This window comes from Diaphorina citri, unplaced genomic scaffold (genome assembly GCF_000475195.1).
Source record: "Diaphorina citri unplaced genomic scaffold, Diaci psyllid genome assembly version 1.1 scaffold775, whole genome shotgun sequence".
NCBI classification, from domain to species: domain Eukaryota; kingdom Metazoa; phylum Arthropoda; class Insecta; order Hemiptera; family Psyllidae; genus Diaphorina; species Diaphorina citri.
In genome coordinates this window covers 176,252-204,213 of record NW_007378208.1, presented here as the reverse complement: position 1 = coordinate 204,213, position 27,962 = coordinate 176,252, and the positions used below count along the sequence as shown (strand labels likewise).

The window sequence follows — 27,962 nt, the reverse complement described above, 5'->3', positions numbered from 1 at the left end:
AAAAAAAAGTTTAAAAAGCTAGGTAGGTTACCTACGTACGAAAAACACAAAAACCCGCGAGTCAAGTAGGTAGTGTAGTGTAGGTAGAACGTAGCATGCAGCAATTGCAGCATGTTTTATAAATCTGGATCTCTAGGCCTAGCTCGCTCTGGCTGAAAGCAGAGGGGGGGGGTGTATGCCTTCGTTCCGGGTGAAAATCCGTATTTTTTCAACAATTTGCTAGTTTGTACCGTATATGCCGAGGGGGGGGGGGTGTATGCCTTCGTTCCGGGTGAAAATCCGTATTTTTTCAACAATTTGCTAGTTTGTACCGTATATGCCGAAAAAAAAGTTGGCAACCCTATATGTAGGATACCGTTCTAATGAAAAAGTTCAAACAGTCGGGGGTTGCTTAAATAGGACGCGGGTTCGATTCCCGCTCGTATTAGCTCTTCTAAAGAAAATAATAATTTTCCATCACTCCTACATCAATTACCTTGCTGTTGAACCATTGATCCCGGATTACGAAACCCAGATCTTGACCGCAGTGCACTGATGAAAATTACAAAACAATTAACATTGTTATCTTCATTAGTGTACTGCGGTCAAGATCTAGAGTCCTATTCTTTTAAACAAATTACCTGAAAATCTAACCAATATTCCGCCAATGCTGATAAAAAAACATTTGAAAAGATTATTCATAGAATTTATAAACACAGAAGATTACCTCAGTATAAAGAACAACTATTTATGTTAGTTACTCTCCAATAATGTTTCATATAGATTATTTTTTTTCTCTCTCTTTTTTTTATTTTTTTTTTTATTTTTTTTTTATACCTATGTACTTATTATGGATGAATATTGTTTTCTAATGAATTGAGAATTACACTTTTTATGAATAATTTGTCTTCCATTTAAAATATGTTTTGGTACATATTTAAACTGAACTTTAAATGGGAATGTCTTGATGAATTATTTAATATTTACAATCTTTTGCTAAGCTCAAATAAGATTTATAGAGTGAAATTGAAACTAGATAAATATTATAAATGAACTCCCCATCCGTGGCACAAGCTCTGCTTATACGGATGGGTATACCATTTATAAAAATAATATGTATGTTCTGAGTTTTCTATCGATCAAAAATAAATGGAAACTTGTTAATAATACATACAAAAGATGAGTGTTTCACAGCCGTTTTTATTTAGTGCTTTTGTAGCAATTAAACAACTGCTACAATAGTGCCGTAGCATGCCCAATTGCCTGGGTTAATAGAACCCATAAATGGGATGTATTGTGTCTAGGATAGTCTAAGCTTGAAAAATAGAAGAAGAAAAAAAATAGGTAGGTAGGTATATCTTTCGAATTTTTTCTTTCTATTTTTCAAGCTTAGCCTAACCTAAAGCTTAGCCCTGTGTATAACCTCTACCTTAATCTCTCACCTATTTTCTATGGAGATTTTCTCAATTGAAATCGCCTTTGAAAGAGGAATATCCTAGTTCAATTCCCAAGTGAGTCAAAACTTTGATATACATATCATGTATTAACTACCTATTAAGGAGCGCGGTAGCGCTCCGCCCCGCTTCATGAATTCTTTCTTATTCTTGAAATTTAAAATATCGATCTGCTCCAGCTCCAAGTTTGTAAAATTTTATTGTTGAAAATATAAGAAGTTCCTTGCTTGTTTCTGAGTTTTGACAACTACATCTTCGTTCTTCCAAGTTTAGACAGAACTCCCAATGTATTTCGGACACGAAGTTCCTTGTTTCTGAGTTTTGACAACTACATCTTCGTTCTTCCAAGTTTAGACAGAACTCCCAATGTATTTCGGACACCCCCCCCTATTGGGGGAAGAACATGGAAAAATGAAATTTTGAATAAACCATAACTGGTTGTTGGATCAAACACAAAAGACCCCAGTTCCTCATTTCTTTTTGCTCTGACTTTGAAACCTCACCTATGTCAGCGCAACTGGTCAATTATAAAAGCTGCCCTTTGAACTGACTGCACACTTAAAATGACGAGCCCCAATGAAACGGTTATGGGAAAACCGCAAATGAGAAGAAAATGGCGTCGAATGGTGAAAACCGCACCCTTCTAGAACAAGTAAAATGGGTTAGAATTTGTATCAGTGAATGAGTGTCAGTTTCACAAAGGTCTCGGAAATGACCCGAACTTACCAAAATTTACCCAATCATGTTACTATGACTATTACCTTTTTACTTTGTCGCGCTGCGTGGTCATACGTCACATTATGCTAAGTTTCTAAGAAAAGTTATGAGATCCCCTCAAAAATACCACTTCGTGACAAAAAAAGCCCTGCCAATTCGTTCCCCCAAAAGAAATCAAGTGCCGATACCTGCCATCCCATTCACTGCATAATTAAATTGCACTCCTTTTTCCCCTAATTTCACTTCTCCAGGCAGCATGTCATCATCGATTTAGATCATTGCACACCGCCAATGCAGTGAAACAGAAGTGAGATTAGAGGATAAAGGAGTGCAATAAGGGGAAAGCGAGGTACCGAAACTGATTGAGGACAAAGGTTTGTGTTACCTGTGCCTACGAGAAGGGCATGTGAAAAGTAAGTGCTATTTATTGACGCGATACAAACAGAGATGTGCGAACCGCAAAATCCAAAATGGAAAATACAAAATGTAAAATGTACATTTACATTTCAAATTGGTTTTGAAAAAGCATTTTGCATTTTAAATGCTTTTTTTGGCCCATTTTACATTTGAGCGAAAATGCTTTTTTTTAATGCTTAAAAAAAAAAAATCATGATTTGGCCCTAAACTCCCAGTAGAAAACATGATCTCCACCCCAAATTTTTAAAAATCACTAGATTCAAGGTAAAGAAATCACTAGATTTTTAAATTCTCCCAAATGGTAGTTTATTCGTGGTTTTTGAGGGTAGAAGTCTCATAAAAGAAATCACTAGATTTTTAAATTCTCCCAAATGGTAGTTTATTCGTGGTTTTTGAGGGTAGAAGTCTATGTACAGACTTATATACCAATAATATTACTTTAATTAGTAACGCTAAAGTATATACTTTTGCTGACGACACTCTTTTAATTTATGTACCCAGTAGAAGAATTTTAGCCTAAGGTTATGTAATTGGTCTTATTGGGCCCAGTTTCATTGACTTCCTGGACTTGCTGCTTAATTTTTCTTTATTTTTCTCACTTAATTTTAGTAAATAACATAATTTTTGTACAAGGGTTACTAGGGCTTATTGTTTGAAAATCCATTTTAAAAAGCATTTAAAAAACCATTTTCAAAATGTACATTTTGCATTTTACATTTCAAATTGGTTTTTAAAAAGCATTTTACATTTTGCATTTCAAATTGGTTTTCTAGAGGCATTTTACATTTTGCATTTCAAATTGGTTTTCAAAAGCATTTTGCACATCTCTGTTGTCAGGTCACACTCAAAGAGAGCTGGTCAAAGTCCACGGAGATAAGATCACTGTGCCGCTAATACGTGAGTTCAAAGATAGACAGGAGGAGCGCATAGTGAAGTTGTTTCGCCCTAGTTCGTTGTCATCAGTCGAGACTCAAGTAAGAGATATCCATGAGGATTCTAGTAAGTATAATGTAGATCATGGGTATGAAAGACGCTGCACGGCTGAGACACTTGCTACGGAAGCGAGCGATGATAATGGGTCAAAGTTATTATGTGTATTTTGTGGCCAAGAGCATTATTCTAGTGCTGTATATTAAAAAAAATTACTTCAAGTTTAAAATTTCCCTAAAAAAAGTAAGGTTGCTATTTTGCATACACAATGAGCCTCTACCACTCACTACCACGCCACGGTTGGTAGTTGCTACCTCTCAGAGATTCCCTTTTAAACCTATTGGAACTCGGTAGTGTTATAATTATATTTATAATGGATGTCACCTTCTTTTTAAGGGTTTGCTAGAGGATGGAACTTTAACAACGGGGGTCATTTTTTTTTTAAAATAATAATTAAATGATTAAATCTATCCAAAATCATGACGTACATTGGTTGTTATTCTTCCAAAGGAAGACAGGATAGGAAGAAAGCCAGCCGTTCCGAGAACAAAGAACCTTATCGATTTAGGATAAAGTTCGCCTCCGAGCGAAAATCCAACCCGCGACGGGCGCGACCTGAGGCTCATAAGGTGTCTATTTTTACTTTCCTTATCCTATAGGAAGGAAAGTAATGTAATCGGGTCAAATTTTCGATGGTCAGTTTTTAGTGTCAAAACATTGAGGTCCCTAGAGCCTAAATCCAAAGTTTCAGCCATTGGTCCGTGTGTGTGTCTGTGCTCATAAGGCGTGCTACCTTCTAAATCTAAACTCTAAACTAACTATTCTGGCACTGGTTTTATACTCAAAAATCTGATCTTTGGGAGTGGTAACTTAAAAACAAGGCAAGTTTACCAACCTTGCCTATCTCAACCCGGTACATAACCACGACCTCAAGGTGCTATCGCCACTGGTTTTGGAAAAAAAAAATGTGTGAAGGCAACTATAGCGCTTTCACTTAATTTTAAGCAGTGCATATTGCATACGCGACTAATTTGAAGGGGCAAATTGTAGGTTTCTGTCAGTTTCTGTAAAAAAAATTTTCACTTAATTTTAAGCAGTGCATATTGCATACGCGACTAATTTGAAGGGGCAAATTGTAGGTTTCTGTCAGTTTCTGTAAAAAAAAATTGTCTATTTTTACTTTCCTTATCCTATAGGAAGGAAAGTAATGTAATCGGGTCAAATTTTCGATGGTCAGTTGCTCATAAGGCGTGCTACCTTCTAAATCTAAACTCTAAACTAACTATTCTGGCACTGGTTTTATACTCAAAAATCTGATCTTTTTTTTCTCCTTTTCCCGTGTTAAGACGGGCTTGCTTGGGGCTGAAATTTGGTTTTGTCTACAAAAATTGGGGGCACTTCGCACACACCCCTTGCAATTTGGAGGGTGAAAATGGACGTTTCGAAATTTTATTTTTGGGATTGAATTTCAATATGAATCATTAGTGGGACCTATTTGAAGCACAAATCACCAATCGATATGCCCCCCTTCACGAACGCGAGTTTTGTTTCCATAGATACTGCCATGGCAACGAAAGAGTTGACAGTGTTTAGATTTTTTCTTATTTTCTGTAAACAAAATATCTCGAGAACAGTAAGAGTTAGAGACTTGAAATTTGGTAGATATGTAGTTCACAAATGTGAGGATGCAACACAAAACGTTTGGTTGAGATGGTTGCTGCGCTTGGCGGTATTTTGACCGCTTTTGGACAGATTTCGACCGTCAAATGTGACAAGGATGCGACACGAAACTTTTGGTTGAGATGGTTGCTGCGCTTGGCGGTATTTTGACCGCTTTTGGACAGATTTCGACCGTCTTTGACTCAAAACATTTGGTTGAGATGGTTGCTGCGCTTGGCGGTATTTTGACCGCTTTTGGACAGATTTCGACCGTTTTTTGGCGGCAACGGTTAGAGATATTGTAAAAGTTAGGGTAAAAGAACACTCAAATAAGCATCATTCAATAGGATAAGGAAAGTCGTGGGATGTTCACACCAGATTTTTTCAGCTTTAAGAGCAATTTTGAAATGGAAATTACATTTCTTATCGATCTGCTCCAGCTCCAAGTTTGTAAAATTTTATTGTTGAAAATATAAGAAGTTCCTTGTTTCTGAGTTTTGACATCTTGTAAAAGTTAGGGTAAAAGAACACTCAAATAAGCATCATTCAATAGGATAAGGAAAGTCGTGTGATGTTCACACCAGATTTTTTCAGCTTTAAGAGCAATTTTGAAATGAAATTACATTTCTTTCAAAAATCACTAAATCACTAGATTTGCCAACAATTCACTAAATTTAGTGAAAAATCACTTGTCAGTACATTTTGGCTATAGTTTTCTCAGTGGTCAGTAGAGGAATTTTAGCCTAAGGTTATGTAATTGGTCTTATTGGGTTTACATCAAATGAAAACGCTTCCACACCAGCCCAGCCATGTCGACCTCTAATTTGGACTTGAAGAGAAGATGCTTCTCGAAGGCAAAGGTGGATTTGTCGAGGACGGTGGACCACTTGAAGAGTTATAGAGATGTCACTGTGACAAAAGAGAATGTGGCCGACTGGCCGCTGTTTCCGAGATTTATGATCCCCTAGAGAAGAAGTTCATGAACTTCATGACAGAGAAGGACAAATTGGAGGAAGAAATAGATGACACAAGCGTCCTGGATACATTGGTGACGGATGAGGATGAGGTACTGAAGACCAACACGGAGTTTTTTCTGTTGGAAATGAAGTCAAAGTTAGTGCAGTGCCAAGTTCACATCCGATTAGAAAGAGAAGCGCTAGCCGATTTGGATAGCAAGAAGAATGAAGATTTGATGAGAGAGTTGAAAGTACAGAAAGAAGAAAGAGATCATGAGTTGGCGATGCAGAGGATTCAGTTGGAGCAGATGAAGCTGAGACATGAAGATCTTGTACTACAAGGTAATAGCGTAGGATCTCTTACTTCTAGTTCGGTAAAGATGTGCTTATTGTTTGAAAATCCATTTTAAAAAGCATTTAAAAAACCATTTTCAAAATGTACATTTTACATTTCAAATTGGTTTTCTAGAGGAATTCTACATTTTGCATTTCAAATTGGTTTTCAAAAGCATTTTGCACATCTCTGGATACAAAAATGTTATCATTGTAAGAAAACAGGTGCACATCATCGAGCTATTTGTCCTGTGTAATTCAAAGGTGAGAAAATTACTACGAGTAATAATTGCAGTCATGATGATTTAAGTAACGAGGAAGACGCGCCCTCACAGCCAAATCAGAATGAGATACCGAGTAATAGTACTCTGGTAAGTAATGAGCTCATGATGATTTAAGTAACGAGGAAGACGCGCCCTCACAGCCAAATCAGAATGAGATACCGAGTAATAGTACTCTGGTAAGTAATGAGCTAATGAGACAAACCTGTGCTCAAAGGAAGAACGCTCGAGTTACGTTTATTTACAAACGGCCACTATTACAGTTATGAATAAGCAGAAGAATACATCCACAACTATTCGCGCTATATTCGACAGCGGTTCCACCCAGACGTACATTATTAAGCGTTTATTTAAAGCCCTGGGTTTGGTAAGTGAGCCGGTTTGTAAGACGAACATTTATACTTTTGGTTCAGTTCAGCCCAAATGGTTGAGGTACCACAGAGGTCATCTTAAGGCGGTTTTCACACTGAGGTAACACGTCGCAAGTAGCAAGTCGCAAGATGCTACGTAGCATGCATCTTCAAAGACCAGACCATTATTTCAAATGAAACCTTCCTCACTGAGGATACATGTTGCTACTTGAACCCTGGAAACAAGTAACAGTGTTACTTCAACACCAGCAGTCTGGAGTTTTGTTAGTTGCTACTTGTGATTGTTTGTGGGAAAAATTATTTTTTGAATCCTACGCAGTTCATTTTTATTGTCACATGTTGTTAGTTGTTACTCCAATGTGAGTGAAAGTTCATGTTTCTTTGAACAAGATTCAGGACGTAAGCAGTAGCATCTTGCGACTTGCTACTTGCGACGTGTTACCTCAGTGCGAAACGCGCCTTAGTGGTAAGTCCAATCAGCTGTTACCAGTAGGTGAGAATGGAAGGATATGTGTAAATTTTAGTTTATTTAGCAGTGATGAAATTTTACCGACATATGTGACGATAGTTTCCAGGAAAACCTGAGACAAGGTACTCAGAAAGAAGTAAGAAATGAAAATTTGACTACAAAGGTAACAGTAGTCATGGGCGATACAACCAAGAGCGGTAAGACAAAGCACAGCTTAAACGAGCTGTTATACAGAGGTTCAGTCCTATTGGCGACCTTGTGTTCGATATTGATGTGTTATGTCATTCACAAATATTATGGTGAGTTATGTTTTCCCATGCTTCTACCTCAAGGTATCCCCATAAGCAATACGATTGTGAATGATATTTGTGCCTCTGGATATTACATAGGAAGCCATACTTTGGCTAGCACACAAGATTTAAGCAGGGAAAGGTATACTCTATATCTATAGAACCAAAGGTTGGGGAGTTGGCCATACTTTGGCTAGCATATGTTTTCGTTACTGGTCACCTCAGGTTGGTAAGCACACAAGATTTAAGCAGGGAAAGGTATACTCTATAGAACCAAAGGTTGGGGAGTTGACTACCTCAAGGTATCCCCATAAGCAATACGATTGTGAATGATATTTGTGCCTCTGGATATTACATAGGAAGCCATACTTTGAGTTGATTCAATTTTCTGGTCAGGTAGATAGGTATCAGGAGTTTCTCGACAATTTCAATAGTTTGGTTCACAATAGAGCAGACCTATCAACCTATCTCCTAGCCTCAAATTTCACTATTTGAAGGGAAAGCTCAGTGGAGCTCCGCTATGTCTGATTGATGGGCTAAGGTAAGGGTTACAGATGATAATTACAGGGTGGCTCTCAAGCTACTGGATGAAGAGTATGGGTCACAGAATATTGTGATTAATAAGTTGTATTCTGATATAGCAAATATGAAAAGTAAGTCAAGTAAGACTGGTGATTTTCATCAAATGTATGCTGAGATTGAGTGTAAACTGAAGTTGTTGGAAAATCAGAATATTCCTCTTGACCATGGTTTACTAGCTTCTACTTTGTTTAATAAATTGTCTTGAGTGTAAACTGAAGTTGTTGGAAAATCAGAATATTCCTCTTGACCATGGTTTACTAGCTTCTACTTTGTTTAATAAATTGTCAGGGAGAGATGTGCGAACCGCAAAATGGAAAATGCAAATGTAAAATGTACATTTATTTCTCTATTGTACCCCCTAGAATTTGACACCTAGCTAGCCTCTTATTATTGTGAATATTTGTGATTGTATTAGGTAGCTATAGCTAGGAATTTTTCCCCTGCTATGTTTGTAATTTTCGAATTGATGTTCCCCTAATTTGACTTTTCATATGTATTAGTTTTCTTTGCTTTGCCGTGGGCAGTGTAGCGAACGCGAGTTTTGTTTCCATAGATACTGCCATGGCAACGAAAGAGTTGACAGTGTTTAGATTTCTTTCTTATTCTTGAAATTTAAAATATCGATCTGCTCCAGCTCCAAGTTTGTAAAATTTTATTGTTGAAAATATAAGAAGTTCCTTGTTTCTGAGTTTTGACAACTACATCTTCGTTCTTCCAAGTTTAGACAGAACTCCCAATGTATTTCGGACACCCCCCCCTATTGGGGGAAGAACATGGAAAAATGAAATTTTGAATAAACCATAACTGGTTGTTGGATCAAACACAAAAGACCCCAGTTCCTCATTTCTTTTTGCTCTGACTTTGAAACCTCACCTATGTCAGCGCAACTGGTCAATTATAAAAGCTGCCCTTTGAACTGACTGCACACTTAAAATGACGAGCCCCAATGAAACGGTTATGGGAAAACCGCAAATGAGAAGAAAATGGCGTCGAATGGTGAAAACCGCACCCTTCTAGAACAAGTAAAATGGGTTAGAATTTGTATCAGTGAATGAGTGTCAGTTTCACAAAGGTCTCGGAAATGACCCGAACTTACCAAAATTTACCCAATCATGTTACTATGACTATTACCTTTTTACTTTGTCGCGCTGCGTGGTCATACGTCACATTATGCTAAGTTTCTAAGAAAAGTTATGAGATCCCCTCAAAAATACCACTTCGTGACAAAAAAAGCCCTGCCAATTCGTTCCCCCAAAAGAAATCAAGTGCCGATACCTGCCATCCCATTCACTGCATAATTAAATTGCACTCCTTTTTCCCCTAATTTCACTTCTCCAGGCAGCATGTCATCATCGATTTAGATCATTGCACACCGCCAATGCAGTGAAGCAGAAGTGAGATTAGAGGATAAAGGAGTGCAATAAGGGGAAAGCGAGGTACCTAGGTAGGTACTACGTGAAGGAGGAGCACACAAATCATGAAGTGAATAAAAGGCGGGGTACAAAATTGAGTTCAAAACTTTTTTGGGTGGAATACCATACAGGTTTATTATTATTATAATTATTTTGGCACTTGATTTCTTTTTGAAGAATGACTTGGCGGTGCTTTTTTTTATACCACGAAGTGGTGTTTTTGGGGGGTTATTATCATTTATTTAAAAATATGACTTTTCTTGAAAAATTCTTTTCGGTATAATCGTAAAATAAATTATGCTTAAAAAATAATAAACACTAAAAGCCTTCCAAGTTTTCCCTGTATAAACCAACACCCATATCAGTAAAATAAGAGCTTTAGACTAGAGTACACAACTCCGAAATTTTAAATTTTCAAGCCATCAACTTTCTCTTCCTCCCCACAATTACGAATATTTCACTTACATCTGTTGTTGTGAAACCGTGTTTTAAAAGTGGGAACGATATGATTCTTGAGTCTTGAGGTAGAAACGTAGAAAGGGGATTTCAGAATCCGTCTAATTGTATCAAATTAACTCGCACTGCGTGCTCGGGAGAGGGGGCTTCGCCCCTCCACCCCTCTGAGGGCTTCGCGTGTTCGCTACGCGGTTTTGCGTCTACGGTCGCGCTGCGCGCTCCCGGGGCTTCGCGGGGTGTGCATGCCGTCGCGCTTCGCGCTCCCTTGCTAACGGTCGCGCTGCGCGCTCCCGGGGCTTCGCCCCTAAAAGCCAACCCACCCCAAAAAAGTTTAGAAATCAATTTTGTACCCCGCTTTTTATTCACTTCATAATTTGTGTGCTCCTCCTTCACGTAGTACCTACCTTTCTTTCCCCTCATTGCACTCCTCTTTCCTCTGTTACTTCTGCTTCACTGCATTGGCGGCGCGCCACCTACCTTTCTTTCCCCTTATTGCACTCCTCTTTCCTCTAAAATTGGTTAAAATCTAAAAACGGGTAGAAGTCTCATATAATATTTTTTTATAGTGAAAAATGCTCTATAGACAATGGAAAAACTGGTTAACTTTTTTACTTTCTCTGACTTAATTAACTTCTTTTTTTTTTAAGCTAGCAGCACGCTATTGGCCAGATGGTCACCCATCCGGGTACTAACCACGCGCAACTGAGCTCAACTTTAGTGATCTCCAAATTTCAAGTCTCTAGCTCTTACCGTTCTCGAGATATTTTGTTTACAGACAGACAGAAGGACAGACACACGGACCAATGGCTGAAACTTTGGATTTAGGCTCTAGGGACCTCAAAACGTGTTTTGGCACTAAAAAATGACCATCGAAAATTTGACCCGATTACACTACTTTCCTTCCTATAGGATAAGGAAAGTAAAAAAAGGAGTGAGATCCCCCACAAAAACACAAATGTGAAAAAAGGCCAAGTTCCTAAACAAAAATGTCGGCCTATAAAAGTGGTGATATCAGAAAATTAAGGCCAAGTCTGCACTCCCAGTTTTTCGTGCCTAAGTTCCAGCAAAGCACTATGTGTAATCTTTACAGGAACCATTTCACCCGGTTCTTCACACCTCTGTAATTCTGGCCCAATTCAACTTAAAATCTTGAAAATTTGTAAATTTGTTCTTTTTACATGAATAAAGAAGCTTACAAAATTTCATGTTCCTAAGACAAACGGTTTTGCCAAGGGAGGGCTGCAAACTTTACGATTTTGTCCCTGACTGACTCACACACTCATTCATGAAAATTTGTAAATTTGTTCTTTTTACATGAATAAAGAAGCTTACAAAATTTCATGTTCCTAAGACAAACGGTTTGGCCAAGGGAGGGCTGCAAACTTTACGATTTTGTCCCTGACTGACTCACTCACTCATTCACTGACTGATCATCAAAATTATTAGGCACTTCCAGACAAGCTAGAGAGCTGAAATTTTGCACAAAGGTATCTTTTTATGCATAAGTAAAGGGAAAATCTGAAAACCGGGATTTTCTATTATTAGGCACTTCCAGACAAGCTAGAGAGCTGAAATTTTGCACAAAGGTGTCTTTTTATGCATAAGTAAAGGGAAAATCTGAAAACCAACCGGGATTTGAGCCTAAATCCAAAGTTTCAGCCATTGGTCCGTGTGTGTGTCTGTCTGTAAACAAAATTTAAGGATTTCTGTTCTCCTTAGTACATGATGAGATGAGACGACCTAGAAAGCAGAAATTTTGCAGGAAGGTGTCTTTTTAAGCATTAATAAAGGGGAAAATCTGAAAACCCGGAACTTCTATCTATATCTGGGATAAAACGGGAACAAACAGGAAAGCATGCCTAAATTCAAGTGTTCCTTATCTTGTTACGATTCCATACGACTTAGGTCCAGTTTCATTGACTTCCTGCTTAATTTTTCTGTATTTTTCTCACTTAATTTTAGTAAATAACATAATTTTTGTACAAGGGTTACAGTTGGGTCAGTTTCCGCAATGACTTACTCAAAAAGTTCGGCCTATGATAGTATGTGATATCTAAAAAATAGAGGCCAAGTTAGACCTTGCCTAATTCCTAAAACTCTCTATACTCAATCACACTTCCTACTGACTTGGCCAGTTTCACCTTCTGTACACATTAAATGCGAAACTTGAAGTGGAAACTGGCCAAGTCAGTAGGAAGTGTGATTGAGTATAGAGAGTTTTAGGATTGAGAGGGGAGTTGGTTTTAATCAAAGATGAGAAACTACCTAGAACTCGCTGGCTTTACGGTGTTATTAGAAGTCTCAAGTATAGTAAGGATGCTAAAGTTAGATCAATTGAGTTAGAAATGTTAGAATTGTCCAATAATAGATTCATTATTAGGCTAATTTCTCTATTGTACCCCCTAGAATTTGACACCTAGCTAGCCTCTTATTATTGTGAATATTTGTGATTGTATTAGGTAGCTATAGCTAGGAATTTTTCCCCTGCTATGTTTGTAATTTTCGAATTGATGTTCCCCTAATTTGACTTTTCATATGTATTAGTTTTCTTTGCTTTGCCGTGGGCAGTGTAGCGAACGCGAGTTTTGTTTCCATAGATACTGCCATGGCAACGAAAGAGTTGACAGTGTTTAGATTTCTTTCTTATTCTTGAAATTTAAAATATCGATCTGCTCCAGCTCCAAGTTTGTAAAATTTTATTGTTGAAAATATAAGAAGTTCCTTGTTTCTGAGTTTTGACAACTACATCTTCGTTCTTCCAAGTTTAGACAGAACTCCCAATGTATTTCGGACACCCCCCCCTATTGGGGGAAGAACATGGAAAAATGAAATTTTGAATAAACCATAACTGGTTGTTGGATCAAACACAAAAGACCCCAGTTCCTCATTTCTTTTTGCTCTGACTTTGAAACCTCACCTATGTCAGCGCAACTGGTCAATTATAAAAGCTGCCCTTTGAACTGACTGCACACTTAAAATGACGAGCCCCAATGAAACGGTTATGGGAAAACCGCAAATGAGAAGAAAATGGCGTCGAATGGTGAAAACCGCACCCTTCTAGAACAAGTAAAATGGGTTAGAATTTGTATCAGTGAATGAGTGTCAGTTTCACAAAGGTCTCGGAAATGACCCGAACTTACCAAAATTTACCCAATCATGTTACTATGACTATTACCTTTTTACTTTGTCGCGCTGCGTGGTCATACGTCACATTATGCTAAGTTTCTAAGAAAAGTTATGAGATCCCCTCAAAAATACCACTTCGTGACAAAAAAAGCCCTGCCAATTCGTTCCCCCAAAAGAAATCAAGTGCCGATACCTGCCATCCCATTCACTGCATAATTAAATTGCACTCCTTTTTCCCCTAATTTCACTTCTCCAGGCAGCATGTCATCATCGATTTAGATCATTGCACACCGCCAATGCAGTGAAGCAGAAGTGAGATTAGAGGATAAAGGAGTGCAATAAGGGGAAAGCGAGGTACCTAGGTAGGTACTACGTGAAGGAGGAGCACACAAATCATGAAGTGAATAAAAGGCGGGGTACAAAATTGAGTTCAAAACTTTTTTGGGTGGAATACCATACAGGTTTATTATTATTATGCAGATTCGAGGCAGAAATTAAAAAAGTTTTCAAATTTAAGCATACTTGCTGTACTTGCTGCTTGCTGCTATGTTACTTCAGGAATACCATCAGCATCAACCCCCCAGTCCTTGTATCTGATGTGAATCCGATAAAAATCAAAGCTTTGGTACAAAACAAAGGTTACTACAGACATTTTTCTTCCCACATCTCTTTTGAGTGAAGATGTGGCGTAGACGTATACTTTTAGGATTCAAAATGAAGGAAATATTTTTGGGAGACGAGGAAGAAAGTTGTAGCTCTTGTACTCGAAGTTTTGAAATACTGCTACTTATGTCGGTGATTTTGCGAAATCTTTTTGTAGGCAAAATATTCCTAGACTATCGAGGTATGTAGATATTTACATTATAAATAAAATTAACACAAAATTCACCACAAAATGAATCACGAGTTTGGTAATTCGGGAGATAAACTAGTAACAAACCATTTAACCCTATATGCTTCACAATTATGCAACCATAATAAGTCCACCCTTAACCCCAAACGCCTATTCTACTGTCCTACACCTTGGTACATCTAACCTACAGAACTGTGCGAAGAGTAAAACCGACACCCCTGACGCCTACCGCTACTTAGTACATCTACCTAAGTTCATCATCTGTCATCTACCACTTCTAAGATAGCGTCATTTGTGGATTTGTTTTTGCGGAAGCCAAATTGACTCTCACTTAAAATTTCATTTTCGTCAAGAAAGTTCACCAATCGCTTTTTTAGACATCTTTCCAGTATTTTAGAAAATGTTGTGAGGAGAGAGATGGGACGGTAATTAGATACGAGGGTTGGACTCCCTTTTTTATGGATAGGACTGATTAATGAACTTTTGTACTGTTCAGGAAAAACTCCCTGTTTCAAACATAGGTTGAATACATGGGACAGAGGTACTGAAATATTTTTACTAATTTTTTTGACCAAGTCCGTGGTAATTCCATCAATTCCCGGAGCCGACTTTCCCTTAAGACTAGTAATGATCTCTTCAATTTCTTTCGGTTTAATCAGGTTCAGGTGAAAGTTACTCTTTGGAGGTAAGTAGGGCCCTACATTATAGGTTGATGCCTGTTCGTTATTACCATCCGAAAAGGATTCTTTTTTAACTAAGAAATAGTCATTAAAATGGTTTGCCACTCTTTGCGTTTGAATTTTTGCGTCGATCATTTGGTTTTCTATTGAGATCCCAGTCATGCCCAGTGAGCAGTCGAAAATGAGCAACAGCGGCCTTTCTCGGTAGATTAGGGATGATGTCATGGGTGTTAAGTTTAGTATTTGATTCTGCCACTTTTTTCCTTGTCCCTCGTTACGCAATCTTTTGTTGTGTTCGATCTTGTATTTAGATTTAATTAGTCTTTTTGCCGATTCATAGGGAAGTTTTGGGGTAATTGAAAAGGGGATGCTTGTTCCTTTTTTGGCCAGATAGTCGGCGTTATCGTTTCCTGCGAGGCCGCAATGAGCGGGGACCCATTGCAAGGCTATAGTTTTCTTCTGATTTTGAAGCTGTTTTATTATTGATCGGATCTCTCTAATTTCTACTGAAGGATACATAAATAAATATTATATCCGTGTGTTATCAAAGTATTAACATCAAGATCAACGTAGGTAGGTACCTACTCTCGGGATGGAAATACTCCATTTTCGATCGATTTAGTGTAGGTGCGTCTTTACATCAATTGAAAATAGGAGATGAAAATCCAAGAATTGATCTTGACGTTCGCTTGCTTCCCAGCACACTTAGAAAATACCAATAAATTGACACTAATGTTAGGAGTCCTATAAAATTTTCATGAAACGATGTTTTCCAAACTTCTAATTTTAGTTGGGTCGAAGAACCTTTTTTAATTCATTTTGAGCGCATCTGTCATTCACCGCCGAAGAGTAGGTACGAAAAAATAAATAGAAAAAAAATCTTTTCCTCCCTCCTTTGTTCCTTTCTTCTTTTAATTGAGAAATTTCGCATCGCGTTTTTTTGGGCATCGGGTACGATGTTCGACGAGTTTTGGTTTCTGCGCATGACACACATTTTGAATGTATTGTTTACATTTGATGTGGATATGGTATACCTGTCGGAGTGAATTCACCAAATAAACACTCTTGTTTCTTGTGCCATAAAAAAATAATAATAATAATAATAAACCTGAAGGAAAAACATAGCCAAGTTGAAAGCCAAGAGAGTAGGTTGAAGAAATTAGGATTCAGCATTTTCAGCAGGCACGAAAAACTTACAGATTAGAATACTTCTGGCTTGTAAATTAAATTGCCTGTATTACAAGTCTTGTAATACAATAGTTTGATGAAACGAGGCCCTGGAATCAAGACACGTTGATCCTTGAAATTTGGTGTACCAGGTTCAATTTTGGTCTCAAACTTTTGAAGATGGCAATTGATAAATTACCGTATTTTTGACCCTTGTATATCCTTGTGTTTTTTCTAAAAAGACCCCAATTCTTGGTAAATCTATTTCAAATCTTTTGAGTGATTGTAAATAAAACCTGTTCTCTGTCCTTTTTATTACGTAAGACGTACTCCTCCTGTTCTAATTTAATACATGTGAATATGTAGCATTCATTTGTACCTTCTTCTCAGCTCGGACAAAAGAATCTGAGTGAGGTCTACAGTTCACAGAACTACTAGTAAAATAGGAGAAAGAAAAAAGAAGGAGAAAATTCGGCATTCATATTCATAATTATGTAGGTACTTGGTTTTGATTCGCCCTAAAAAAAGCTACAGTTCACAGAACTACTAGTAAAATAGGAGAAAGAAAAAAGAAGGAGAAAATTCGGCATTCATATTCATAATTATGTAGGTACTTAGTTTTGATTCGCCCTAAAAAAAGAAAAAAAAAACTTTATTCCGTCCTTCCTTTATTATTACAATAGTAATAAAAAGGTATAAGGGGCGGACTATTGTATTCGCTTCGGTGTCGTCTGTCAGTCCCCATAGAAGGACTTATCCAAACCTAGTCGACCTGTATATCAAATTAAAGGTCTTTTTACCAGGATCACGAAAATGGTGCAAATTTTGTCCAGAGAACCAAAAAGCCAAAAAAAAAAAAATCAAATTAAAGGTCTTTTTACCAGGATCACGAAAATGGTGCAAATTTTGTCCAGAGAACCAAAAAGCCAAAAAAAAAAAAACTGGTTTTTGGGGGATTTTCTTCACATTTTCTAACACAAATGAGCTCTGATCTTGAAATTTGTCGCGGCGACCTATGAACTCAAAGTGAGAACGGGCATATCAAATTAAAGGTCTTTTTACCAGGATCACGAAAATGGTGCAAATTTTGTCCAGAGAACCAAAAAGCCAAAAAAACTGGTTTTTGGGGGATTTTCTTCACATTTTCTCACACAAATGAGCTCTGATCTTGAAATTTGTCGCGGCGACCTATGAACTCAAAGTGAGAAAGTTTTAGATAACACTTCAGTCATTAATTTAAGACCAGGGATTGGGCGAGGGCATAATACATTTGTTTTAAGAACGAGTATGATACAATGGGTCTAAGATTGTTGAAAATGTACATCAAGTGTCTAAGTTTAATATTAATTTTAATATTCAATTTATCATGTTCCTCTTGTCTTCTAGATTGTTGAAAATGTACATCAAGTGTCTAAGTTTAATATTAATTTTAATATTCAATTTATCATGTTCCTCTTGTCTTCTTCTTCTTCATTCTACAACGTCTGTAAATCTTTCCGATTTGTGTACGTACATTTATTGTACAGAGTGTTTATCTTCAGACCAAGATAGATGTTGACTCTATCGCAGCAGGAGTAGAAGTGAGAAAAATTATTGAAGATGATGCCTTGAGTGACATCGAAAGCTCACCAATTTAAAATTAAGCAGCAGAAAGCACTTCAAAAACGTCGTGCACATCGAAAGACTTAAACCGTTTTACGATGATGCACGACAGTAGGTAAGTATACTGTAGGTAAGTATACAGCAGGTAAGTATACCGTGTGGATTGAGAGTCGCGATCAAATACCTAGTGATTTAAGGCTCACGGGAGCCAGGCGTCCGAAATAAAACTGGGAACCCGTACCCGAACTTAGGTGAAACCTATCCTCCCCAGAAAAAAAATCCAAAGGGTAGACGGTCTCTAGAACCGTAGGTGGGGTCAGAACTTATATATCCGTGAGAAACTCCAAATCTGATAGAAATGAATGTGTGCCAAAGGGTAGACGGTCTCTAGAACCGTAGGTGGGGTCAGAACTTATATATCCGTGAGAAACTCCAAATCTGATAGAAATGAATGTGTGTAGAGCCAGAAACAGGTCCATGATGCTTTTCCGAGTTTCGGAATCATTGTTAATAACACATTGGATACTGCGAGGTGTGAGCGTGAGTAAGCGTTCCGTTTTCACGGAGGAGTCTTTGACCACGAACCAATGTTTGTCCACACGAGATCCTAGGTTTTACGTTGGGCCAATGGAACAAGAATAAGACTCAAGTAGAATAAATCTGCAAAAGTTAACTCTTTCAAAACACTGTCTCTATCATATGTACCCACCATAACCAATGGGTTAGGTAAGTCACAATCGTCGTCTGGTCGAAAAGGATCTACCTTTCAGGGATCCCGACTAGTCCGGAACGACAAGCGCTGTCGGTCCAGCAGTACCTACCTACCTTCCTATATGTGGGTTAGGTAAGTCACAATCGTCGTCTGGTCGAAAAGGATCTACCTTTCAGGGATCCCGACTAGTCCGGAACGACAAGCGCTGTCGGCCCACCAGTACCTACCTACTTTCCTATATGAAATCTTCAAAAATCGCTCAATTCTTGCTACTCACCTATGTCATTGAGATGTTGGACGAGAGCATATCTAGGGCAGAACTTAAGATACTGAAGGCAGGCTGAATGAGCTCGCTCTCGAGACTTTCGTTCGAGTTCATGAGAATTGCCTTCCGCCTCCAGAGCAGTGTATTCGTACCGTCCAATGTGCCTGCGGAAAAGAATTCACGAGTTGGTCTTTCTGTTACTATAAAAGGAGGGAGGTAAGGCCAGTCTAGTTAGCTTGGGGGTAGGTTGTCTGCTTTGTTCCCGATTCCTGTCCGGGGCGAACTTTATTAAAATCACGCCGAAGCACCCAGAAATCTAGGTAAAGATATTATTGTAGTCTAAACTGTAGTAGAGGCAGCAGTTCCTATATCCATTCTCTAATGAAATGGTTCTCAGAATATCAGATAATGACTCTTTGGTAGATACTCATCGATGGCAGTCATGTCAGTTACTGATTCAGAGTTAACATTCACGATACGTCCTAGGTCCTACTTCAATGGTTCAACCTTGAAATTCAGTCCATTCTATTCATTTGGCAGAAGTTCGATTCAGTAAGTATAAACAATGGCATATGCCAGTTCCGGCAAGCTAATGAGAAAGAAGATTGATGGAGTGATGCTCTGCAAATATAATGTTTTACTGTTGATAGAGTTTTATTTTACTCTTTAAATTTATTAATGGGAAAAGTTTGGGGAGGGTTTCGTGCTTTTATCGGCAGTTCTAGATCTGGAGGATAGAGTGGATAAAGCCCACAGTCTCATAAGGACATGGAATCGAAATATCCAGAAAACCAAGGAGTGATGCTCAGCAAATATAATGTTTTACTGTTGATAGAGTTTTATTTTACTCTTTAAATTTATTAATGGGAAAAGTTTGGGGAGGGTTTCATGCTTTTATCGGCAGTTCTAGATCTGGAGGATAGAGTAGATAAAGCCCACAGTCTCATAATTATGGACATGGAATCGAAATATCCTGAAAACCAAGGAGTTACATATTTAGAATCAGGAGAAAAGTTCGACACTTAGAGAAAAGAAAACGAAGCATTCGATAGAAAAAGATATGTACCTACTTTAAATATTTCTCGAGCGTGCACTCAGGGCACTGTTGAGGTTTTTTCGGTTTACTCCACAAACATCCCGTGTTTTTCAAGCACAACATGGCTCAATAAATTATTATATTATATATTTTACAGATGATGAAACTTCGATTTCAACAAAAAAGTTGTCAGCAGAAAAGATAAAAAAAACAGGGCACTGTTGAGGTTTTTTCGGTTTACTCCACAAACATCCCGTGTTTTTCAAGCACAACATGGCTCAATAAATTATTATATTATAGATTTTACATATTATGAAGCTTCGATTTCAACAAAAAAGTTGTCAGCAGAAAAGATAAAAAAAAAGAATCTAAATTTATCCCTAGTAAAGTTGAGGAATATATTTTTCACAAATTGATCAAGGTAAATTGATTTTACAAAGTATGTAGGTATTTATAAAATAATTATTAATTAAGTGGGTTAATCTTTATAAAAGTAGGTTTAGAACTCCGATTAAAAACAACAATAAAAATTAAAAATAAAAACAATATTGTTAGAACATACTATCGAATGTGAGGGTAAGTAGTTAATTCTCTGATAGACTATTAGGAAGTGTCTCCATGGAACGATTTTAAGAGAGTTTGAAGGTCTTAACTTAGATCGTCACGAGATTGGTATGACTGAAAGAAGAACATCGAAACAACTAGATCGTAAATAAACCCAACTTGTTACCTACAATGAGTAAATGACAGTACCTATCTATGTATCTACTATTTACTCTTACTACTTGAACATAGTAGTAGGTTATAAACCCAACTTGTTACCTACAATGAGTAAATGACAGTACCTATCTATGTATCTACTATTTACTCTTACTACTTGAACATAGTAGTATAGTAGGTGCCTGGATGGGTAGCTATCACCTATCTCTAGGGGGATGGGTAGATACACAAGAAATACAATAATAAGGTACAAGAAATACAATTCAGTTCAACAATACCTAATAGTAGTATATTTTTTTGTAAAATGAGTTGCGATCAAAATTCTTAACCGCGGACACTAATCAACCCATCACCAAAAGTTCATCTCACACTAGACCCATAATCTCCTTACCTAGCCCTCGACTCAGCATGGGGGATGGGTAGATACACAAGAAATACAATAATAAGGTACAAGAAATACAATTCAGTTCAACAATACCTAATAGTAGTATATTTTTTCGTAAAATGAGTTGCGATCAAAATAAAATTCTTAAACGTGGACACTAAACAACCCATCACCAAAAGTTCATCTCACACTAGACCCATAATCTCCTTACCTAGCCCTCGACTCAGCACCGTTTGCAGATTGGTCGCTTTTCGACACCCCAATACAGGCGAGCAGTTTGGTCAATGATTTCGTCTTTTTCAGCACATTCTCCTCGGACGCTACCTTAGCAGGACTGCCTCCTATGGTGGTGCTATCGAAACTATTCGACCTCGCCGAACAGTAGGCGATACTTTGCGCCCGACACCGGGCTTCGAACAGGGTATCCGTGTTAAATTCGGAAGCAGACCGAGCTTGTCGCATTGCCGACAAACGGCGACGTCGCCAAGATGGTCGGCGCGACAAATTGGTCGCGTTCGACATTAGAGCTCGATTTTACGTATTTACTGTTATTTTTTATAATTGAGGGCTTGTAATTTAAAATAAAAAGGTCTGATTGAGAGGCTGATGAAAAACGTCGACCCCGACTGTACACGGGAAAAGGCGAAGAAAAAAAAGCAATGCTTTTTTAGTGGGTAAAAATAAGCAAAGTAAAAATAGACGAATTAGAAGTTGGATACGGCCGTCACCAATTCCGCAAAGTTTCGGTCTTCCGGTAGCACAAAACCTAACTAAATTTCTATAGTTCTAGCACAAAATATAATTTCTTACAAAAAACGGGATCTTGGTGAACTTGGGCATGTTCTTCTCGACAATGATATCGAGTACCCAGGGAGGCAAGTTGTCACGCAGACAATGATGTTCGGTGTCACCCCCCGCATCTCGAACTAGAAGCCGATATAGACCGCGACCCACCTGGGGAGAAATCAATCAATAAATAATTCGAATAATAAGATAGTGAAATGATGGATAGTAAACGGGATCTTGGTGAACTTGGGCATGTTCTTCTCGACAATGATATCGAGTACCCAGGGAGGCAAGTTGTCACGCAGACAATGATGTTCCGTGTCACCCCCCGCATCTCGAACTAGAAGCCGATATAGACCGCGACCCACCTGGGGAGAAATCAATCAATAAATAACTCGAAATATAAGATAGTGAAATGATGGATAGTATTGTTCGGTGTCACCCCCCGCATCTCGAACTAGAAGCCGATATAGACCGCGACCCACCTGGGGAGAAATCAATCAATAAATAACTCGAATAATAAGATAGTGAAATGATGGATAGTATGTTTTCACTTGACAATCCATCATTTCACTATCATAATATCATTTTACTTGACGTAATATCTCGTTTCCAGAAGAAGATCCGCCATGATATGAAAATTACGACATCATGTTGTTTCTTCAACAAGAGGTAGATATAAATAGAGTTGATTTCTTTGCGTTTCTCAGGACTTTAGATTTCGACCAAAGTCTCTCGAACTTCACAAAGAGATTCGATCATGAGTGTTCCTGGGTCGGGTTTCCAGAGATGTACGTTTCAGCCGTTATTCAGGACCAAAGTTCCGCTATTCAGGGATAAATTTGTTGTTTACAAATGCAAAGGAATTAGCTATTAGGCCATTTTCCTAAACGCGTCCCAATATTTTCCTACAATATCACTGCCAGCTTCCATGGCAGGGCAAAAATATGGCCTACGGTGCAATAAGTGTGTCCGTCTTTTACACTGTGAGGACTAAATTATGTTTATTATTATTTATTTAACTTACCGACATGCTTTTCGGATCCAGTAGGCAAAGAAAGCTATGAGAGCCACACCGGAAACAGCGAAGGCTGCCATTGTCTGTAAAAAAAAAGGTAATTAAAGCATTAGTTTTGGGAATAGAAAATTCAGGGGGGACTTTAGTTAGAATCCCGACAGGGACATTCAAAATTCAAGCAATAAATACCTGGAATCTGGACAGAAAAAAAGGTAGGTACATCTGTTTGTAATTTAAAAAAGGTCTGATTGAGAGGCTGACGAAAAACGTCGACCCCGACTGTACACGGGAAAAGGCGAAGAAAAAAAAAAGAAAGTTGTGAATTTGATATTCGAAATTCTAAAGCAATGCTTTTTTAGTAAGTAAAAATAAGCAAAGTAAAAATAGACGAATTAGAAGTTGGATACGGCCGTCACCAATCCGCAAAGTTTCGGTCTTCCGGTAGCACAAAACCTAACTAAATTTCTATTTCTAGCACAAAATATAATTTCTTACAAAATTTGAATATCGAGTGGTCACCAAACCTATGTAAATTTCTAGCACAAAATATAATTTTCTTGAAAATTTGAATATCGAGCGGTCACCAGGCTAAGATGTCGTGCTGGAATGAGCTGAAATATTTCGGACGGAACGCACTTGTAAGGGATCTAATGTGTGTTTCTAAGTGGGTAATACGGCTTATTATTCAAATCCAATAGCTGCTAATGTAATTATGTGTTGGGGGGTTGGCGGCTCAGGGGCTCTACACGAGGTGACATGGTCAGGTCAAACTGTGCAGGGTGGGGGGCACACGAAAAGAGAAAATGAATTTTGAGATTTCAAGTCGTACACTTTCGGCGTAAACTTTCGAGATTAAGTCGTACACTTTCGGTGTGAACCTTTTAAGGTCAAGACTTTTATAAGACTTGTTCCTAGACCAAAAGTGATTACGTGCTTTTACCTGATTAGTGGAAGGAAACTCAACGAAGGCAAAAAGAAATTATGTGTTGGGGGGGTTGGCGGCTCAGGGGCTCTACACGAGGTGACATGGTCAGGTCAAACTGTGCAGGGAGCGGGGCTTTGACACGAAAAGAGAAAATGAATTTTGAGATTTTAAGTCGTACACTTTCGTGAACCTTTTACTAAAGGTCAAGACTTTTATGAGACTTGCTCCTAGCCCAAGTGATTAGGTGCTTTTACCTGATTAATGGGAGGTTTAGAAACCCAACGAAGGCAAAAAGATTTTTTATCAATTTGATAATTTGAGCACAAAATTTACTGTTGGGGTAAAGGATCTTACACGCTGACTCATTATACCACTTCGTAGGTATTTCTGATACAAAAATGGGCTAACAATAGGAGGTATATGACATTTTTCTGATCTTTTTTCTTCACCTATGAGGTATGGGTATGACTTACATACATAGGTATGACTGTATACGGGGGCTTCTCAAGTCGTACCTAAGATCCTTGCAAAACAAAATAATGATTTACGATATGTACCTACATGGGACGCCCTTCTATTTTGAAAAGTGCTGTGCCTAGTATTCATACCTGCTTGTGGTGTCTCCTTTAGCAGAACTCCTGGAAACAACAGAAAATGGGAATTTTGTCAGCAAGAAGGAAAGTAGTACGAAGTAGGAATGGGGTAGAGGTGTCACACTGTCACACCCGGGGGACCACAGTTTGAGATTAAACTTCTTCCTATTGGATCAAGTTTGATCTCGAAGTATGGCCCCGATTGAATACTTATCTATGACTTATGTTGTATTTCTGCAAGTAATCGTAAATTACGTGCATACGAGTAGATAATATGTAGCTCTTTATCAATTTGATAATTTGAGCACAAAATTTACTGTTGGGGTAAAGGATCTTACACGCTGACTCATTATACCACTTCGTAGGTATTTGATACAAAAATGGGCTAACAATAGGACGTATATGACATTTTTCTGATCTTTTTTCTTTACCTATGAGGTATGGGTATGACTTACATACATAGGTATGTATGTACATACCTACATAGACTGTATACGGGGGCTTCTCAAGTCGTACCTAAGGTCCTTGCGAAATAAAATAATGATTTACGATATGTACCTACATGGGACGCCCTTCTATTTTGAAAAGTATTAGTTTTGACTGAAACATGTGCTGAAAATAAACCACAAAACAAGTTCATTTTTAAACTTGAAAGAGTAAACGGTATAGATATAGACTATAGATAGAGGAAACTGTAAAAACGGAGGTCTTATCCTCCCAAAATCGAAGAGAGAAGAATGATATTTTACAGAGGGAAACTATAACTATACAAACTATAGTTCGCCCTGGGCGGGGATTGGGAACAAGGCAGACGACCTACCCCCCAAGCTAACTAGGCTGGCCTTCCCTCCCTCCTTTTAATAACAGAAAGACCTGTAGCCTGTAGGTATCGTCGAGTATTTTGTTTTAAATTGGAACTGTGACTTATTAGCGAATTCGTTCAATTAGTTAGTTATTTTGAGTTTACAGATTTGAGTGAAAAAAAAAAAAATGATGTGAATAGTATCTACAATACCTACCTACATAGATATAATTTATCAACTAGGTATTATTTCAAGTCCCACTTTAAGCGGGAAAATATGGCCTACGGTGCAATAAGTTTGTCCGTCTTTTACACTGTGAGGACCTAATTATGGACAAATCAAGTTCATTTTTAAACTTGAAAGAGTAAACGGTATAGATATAGACTTTATAGATAGAGGAAACTGTAAAAACGGAGGTCTTCCTCCCAAAATCGAAGAGAGAATGATATGTCTTTATTTTACAGAGGGAAACTATAACACTATACAAACTATAGTTCGCCCTGGGCAGGGATCGGGAACAAGGCAGACGACCTACGCCACACCGGAAACAGCGAAGGCTGCCATTGTCTGTAAAAAAAAAGGTAATTAAAGCATTAGTTTTGGGAATAGAAAATTCAGGGGGGGTCTTTAGTTAGAATCCCGACAGGGACATTAAAAATTCAAGCAATAAATACCTGGAATCTGGACAGAAAAAATAGGTAGGTACAATTAGAACCCCGACAGGGACATTAAAAATTCAAGCAATAAATACCTGGAATCTGGACAGAAAAAATAGGTAGGTACAAGCGTATTTTTTGTTTTCTCACGTCATTCTCGGTCTGGGAAAAATTGAGTGTTCACAAACTTTCTAACACCATGTACCTACCTACTTGTTTACATAATTAAACAGGTACTATATATTTTTTTTTCCTTTTAAATCTTTGAACATATCTCGTCGTGAAGTTGGATACCTAGTACCTACCTACTGAAGTTCTTTATTACCTACCCTCGGTCTGGGAAAAATTGAGTGTTCACAAACTTTCTAACACCATGTACCTACCTACTTGTTTACATAATTAAACAGGTACTATATATATTTTTCCTTTTAAATCTTTGAACATATCTCGTCGTGAAGTTGGATACCTAGTACCTACCTACTGAAGTTCTTTAGCTACCTAATTCTCGGTCTGGGAAAAATTGAGTGTTCACAAACTTTCTAACACCATGTACCTACCTACTTGTTTACATAATTAAACAGGTACTATACCCTGAGAAAAATTGAGTGTTCACAAACTTTCTAACACCATGTACCTACCTACTTGTTTACATAATTAAACAGGTACTATATATTTTTTTCCTTTTAAATCTTTGAACATATCTCGTCGTGAAGTTGGATACCTAGTACCTACCTACTGAAGTTCTTTAGCTAGGTACCTAACTAAAACTACCTGGGTTCTAGGATAAAGAAAATCAAATATCATATGAACTTACCAGACCATAAGTGAATACAGAGGTATATTCCGAGTCCGAACGAATCTCCTCTTTCATTCTAATCTTCGCAACTTTCGCACTCCCAAAATCCTGCTTCTACCGTTCCCACTCTTATCATTGAGTCCTTAACATGTTCATTATTTAAGGTCACACTCAAAAGCAAACGATCCCCAACAAAAATTGAGTATGAAGTACTTCCAACGGAGAAACCCCACAGAAAAACTTATCCTTTCACCTTACCACTGGAAATGTCAAAAGTCAATTATTTAAGGTCACACTCAAAAGCAAACGATCCCCAACAAAAATTGAGTATGAAGTACTTCCAACGGAGAAACCCCACAGAAAAACTTCTCCTTTCACCTTAGAACTGGAAATGTCAAAAGTCACTGCTTCATTTTATTTTATATCCCGATTTACTTATTTCCAGGAGGGAGAAAAAGGGAACCATTAAACTTCCCTAGAGTCCCTAAAAAGTAAGCTACCTAGAAGACGAAAATAGAACACGGTGTAGGAAGTAGAACTATTTGCAAAAACAAATGGAATTCTAGACAGGGAAAATTAGGGGTTGCGATCATGCGCAGGGGAGCTATCGATTTCCAGGGAAAAAACACGGAGCTTTCTTCTTCTCTCGTTTCGTAATTTTCTTCTTCACAGCGAAATACAAACTTTAAACTTTATTCACAATGCATGGAATAAATCTCGCATTGGAAATGTGCATTTGACGTAAGAGATGAACGAGGTGGTACAGGAAGGTCTGAAAATAGAGCGACGTTCATTTTTAAGATGAATTTTGGAATGAAAAAAAATAAATAACCGTAATTTTTGCCGAGGTTTAAGAGTAACTTAATCCATATTGAAAATTACCTACAACAGGTACCTGCTCTGTAAAACATAGACTTTGAAAGGTAAACAATCAATAAGTAAGCTACCTAGAAGACGAAAATAGAACACGGTGTAGGAAGTAGAACTATTTGCAAAAACAAATGGAATTCTAGACAGGGAAAATAACAAGGGGTTGCGATCATGCGCAGGGGAGCTATCGATTTCCAGGGAAAAACACGGAGCTTTCTTCTTCTCTCGTTTCGTAATTTTCTTCTTCACAGTGAAATACAAACTTTAAACTTTATTCACAATGCATGGAATAAATCTCGCATTGGAAATGTGCATTCGACGTAAGAGATGAACGAGGTGGTACAGGAAGGTCTGAAAATATCGCGACGTTCATTTTTAAGATGAAGTTTGGAATGAAAAAAAAAATTAAATAACTGTAATTTTTGCCGAGGTTAAGAGTAATTTAATCCATATTGAAAATTACCTACAACAGGTTTTTAAAATCAATATGGAGATGGAGGTATTGGACTTTTAAGTCCTCATTTGGAGGTACTGCTCTGTAAATATAGACTTTGAAAGGAAAACAATCAAAGGAAAACTGCAAAATTCGTGTTTTTAAAATCAATATGGAGATGGAGGTATTGGACTTTTAAGTCCTCATTTGGAGGTACCTGCTCTGTAAAA

The 27,962-nt window shown here is 37.8% G+C and overlaps 2 protein-coding genes across 2 annotated transcripts; one reads left to right on the top strand and one right to left on the bottom strand.

Moving 5' to 3' along the window:
- Positions 1 to 7,737: 7,737 nt before the first annotated feature.
- On the top strand, positions 7,738 to 13,051 carry LOC113468575. Its single transcript, XM_026825585.1, has 3 exons — positions 7,738 to 7,965; positions 8,045 to 8,148; positions 12,548 to 13,051. Exons 1-3 carry the CDS (start codon positions 7,742 to 7,744, stop codon positions 12,724 to 12,726), a joined length of 507 nt encoding a protein of 168 aa, XP_026681386.1. The 5' UTR covers positions 7,738 to 7,741; the 3' UTR covers positions 12,727 to 13,051.
- A 5,006-nt stretch (positions 13,052 to 18,057) lies between these two features.
- On the bottom strand, positions 18,058 to 26,689 carry LOC103511988 (slowpoke-binding protein-like). Its single transcript, XM_017445210.2, has 4 exons — positions 26,448 to 26,689; positions 22,666 to 22,739; positions 18,724 to 18,875; positions 18,058 to 18,341 (listed from the first exon to the last, which is right to left on the bottom strand). The coding sequence occupies exons 1-4, from the start codon at positions 26,502 to 26,504 to the stop codon at positions 18,058 to 18,060; spliced, it is 567 nt and encodes a 188-aa protein (XP_017300699.1). The 5' UTR covers positions 26,505 to 26,689.
- Positions 26,690 to 27,962: the final 1,273 nt, after the last annotated feature.

Bases quoted from the DNA above. Each gene is read 5' to 3' on its own strand.
- LOC113468575 (XM_026825585.1), top strand. From the start codon at position 7,742: ATGGGCGATACAACCAAGAGCGGTAAGACAAAGCACAGCTTAAACGAG. The intron at 7,966-8,044 runs TTTGGCTAGCAC...AGTTGGCCATAC, and splicing joins TATTACATAGGAAGCCATAC to TTTGGCTAGCATATGTTTTC. The intron at 8,149-12,547 runs CTACCTCAAGGT...GAGGGGAGTTGG, and splicing joins ACCAAAGGTTGGGGAGTTGA to TTTTAATCAAAGATGAGAAA.
- LOC103511988 (XM_017445210.2), bottom strand. From the start codon at position 26,504: ATGAAAGAGGAGATTCGTTCGGACTCGGAATATACCTCTGTATTCACT. The intron at 22,740-26,447 runs GTAAGTTCATAT...TTTTTTTTACAG, and splicing joins CTGTATTCACTTATGGTCTG to ACAATGGCAGCCTTCGCTGT. The intron at 18,342-18,723 runs GTGAGTAGCAAG...CGTAAAACCTAG, and splicing joins CCAACATCTCAATGACATAG to GATCTCGTGTGGACAAACAT.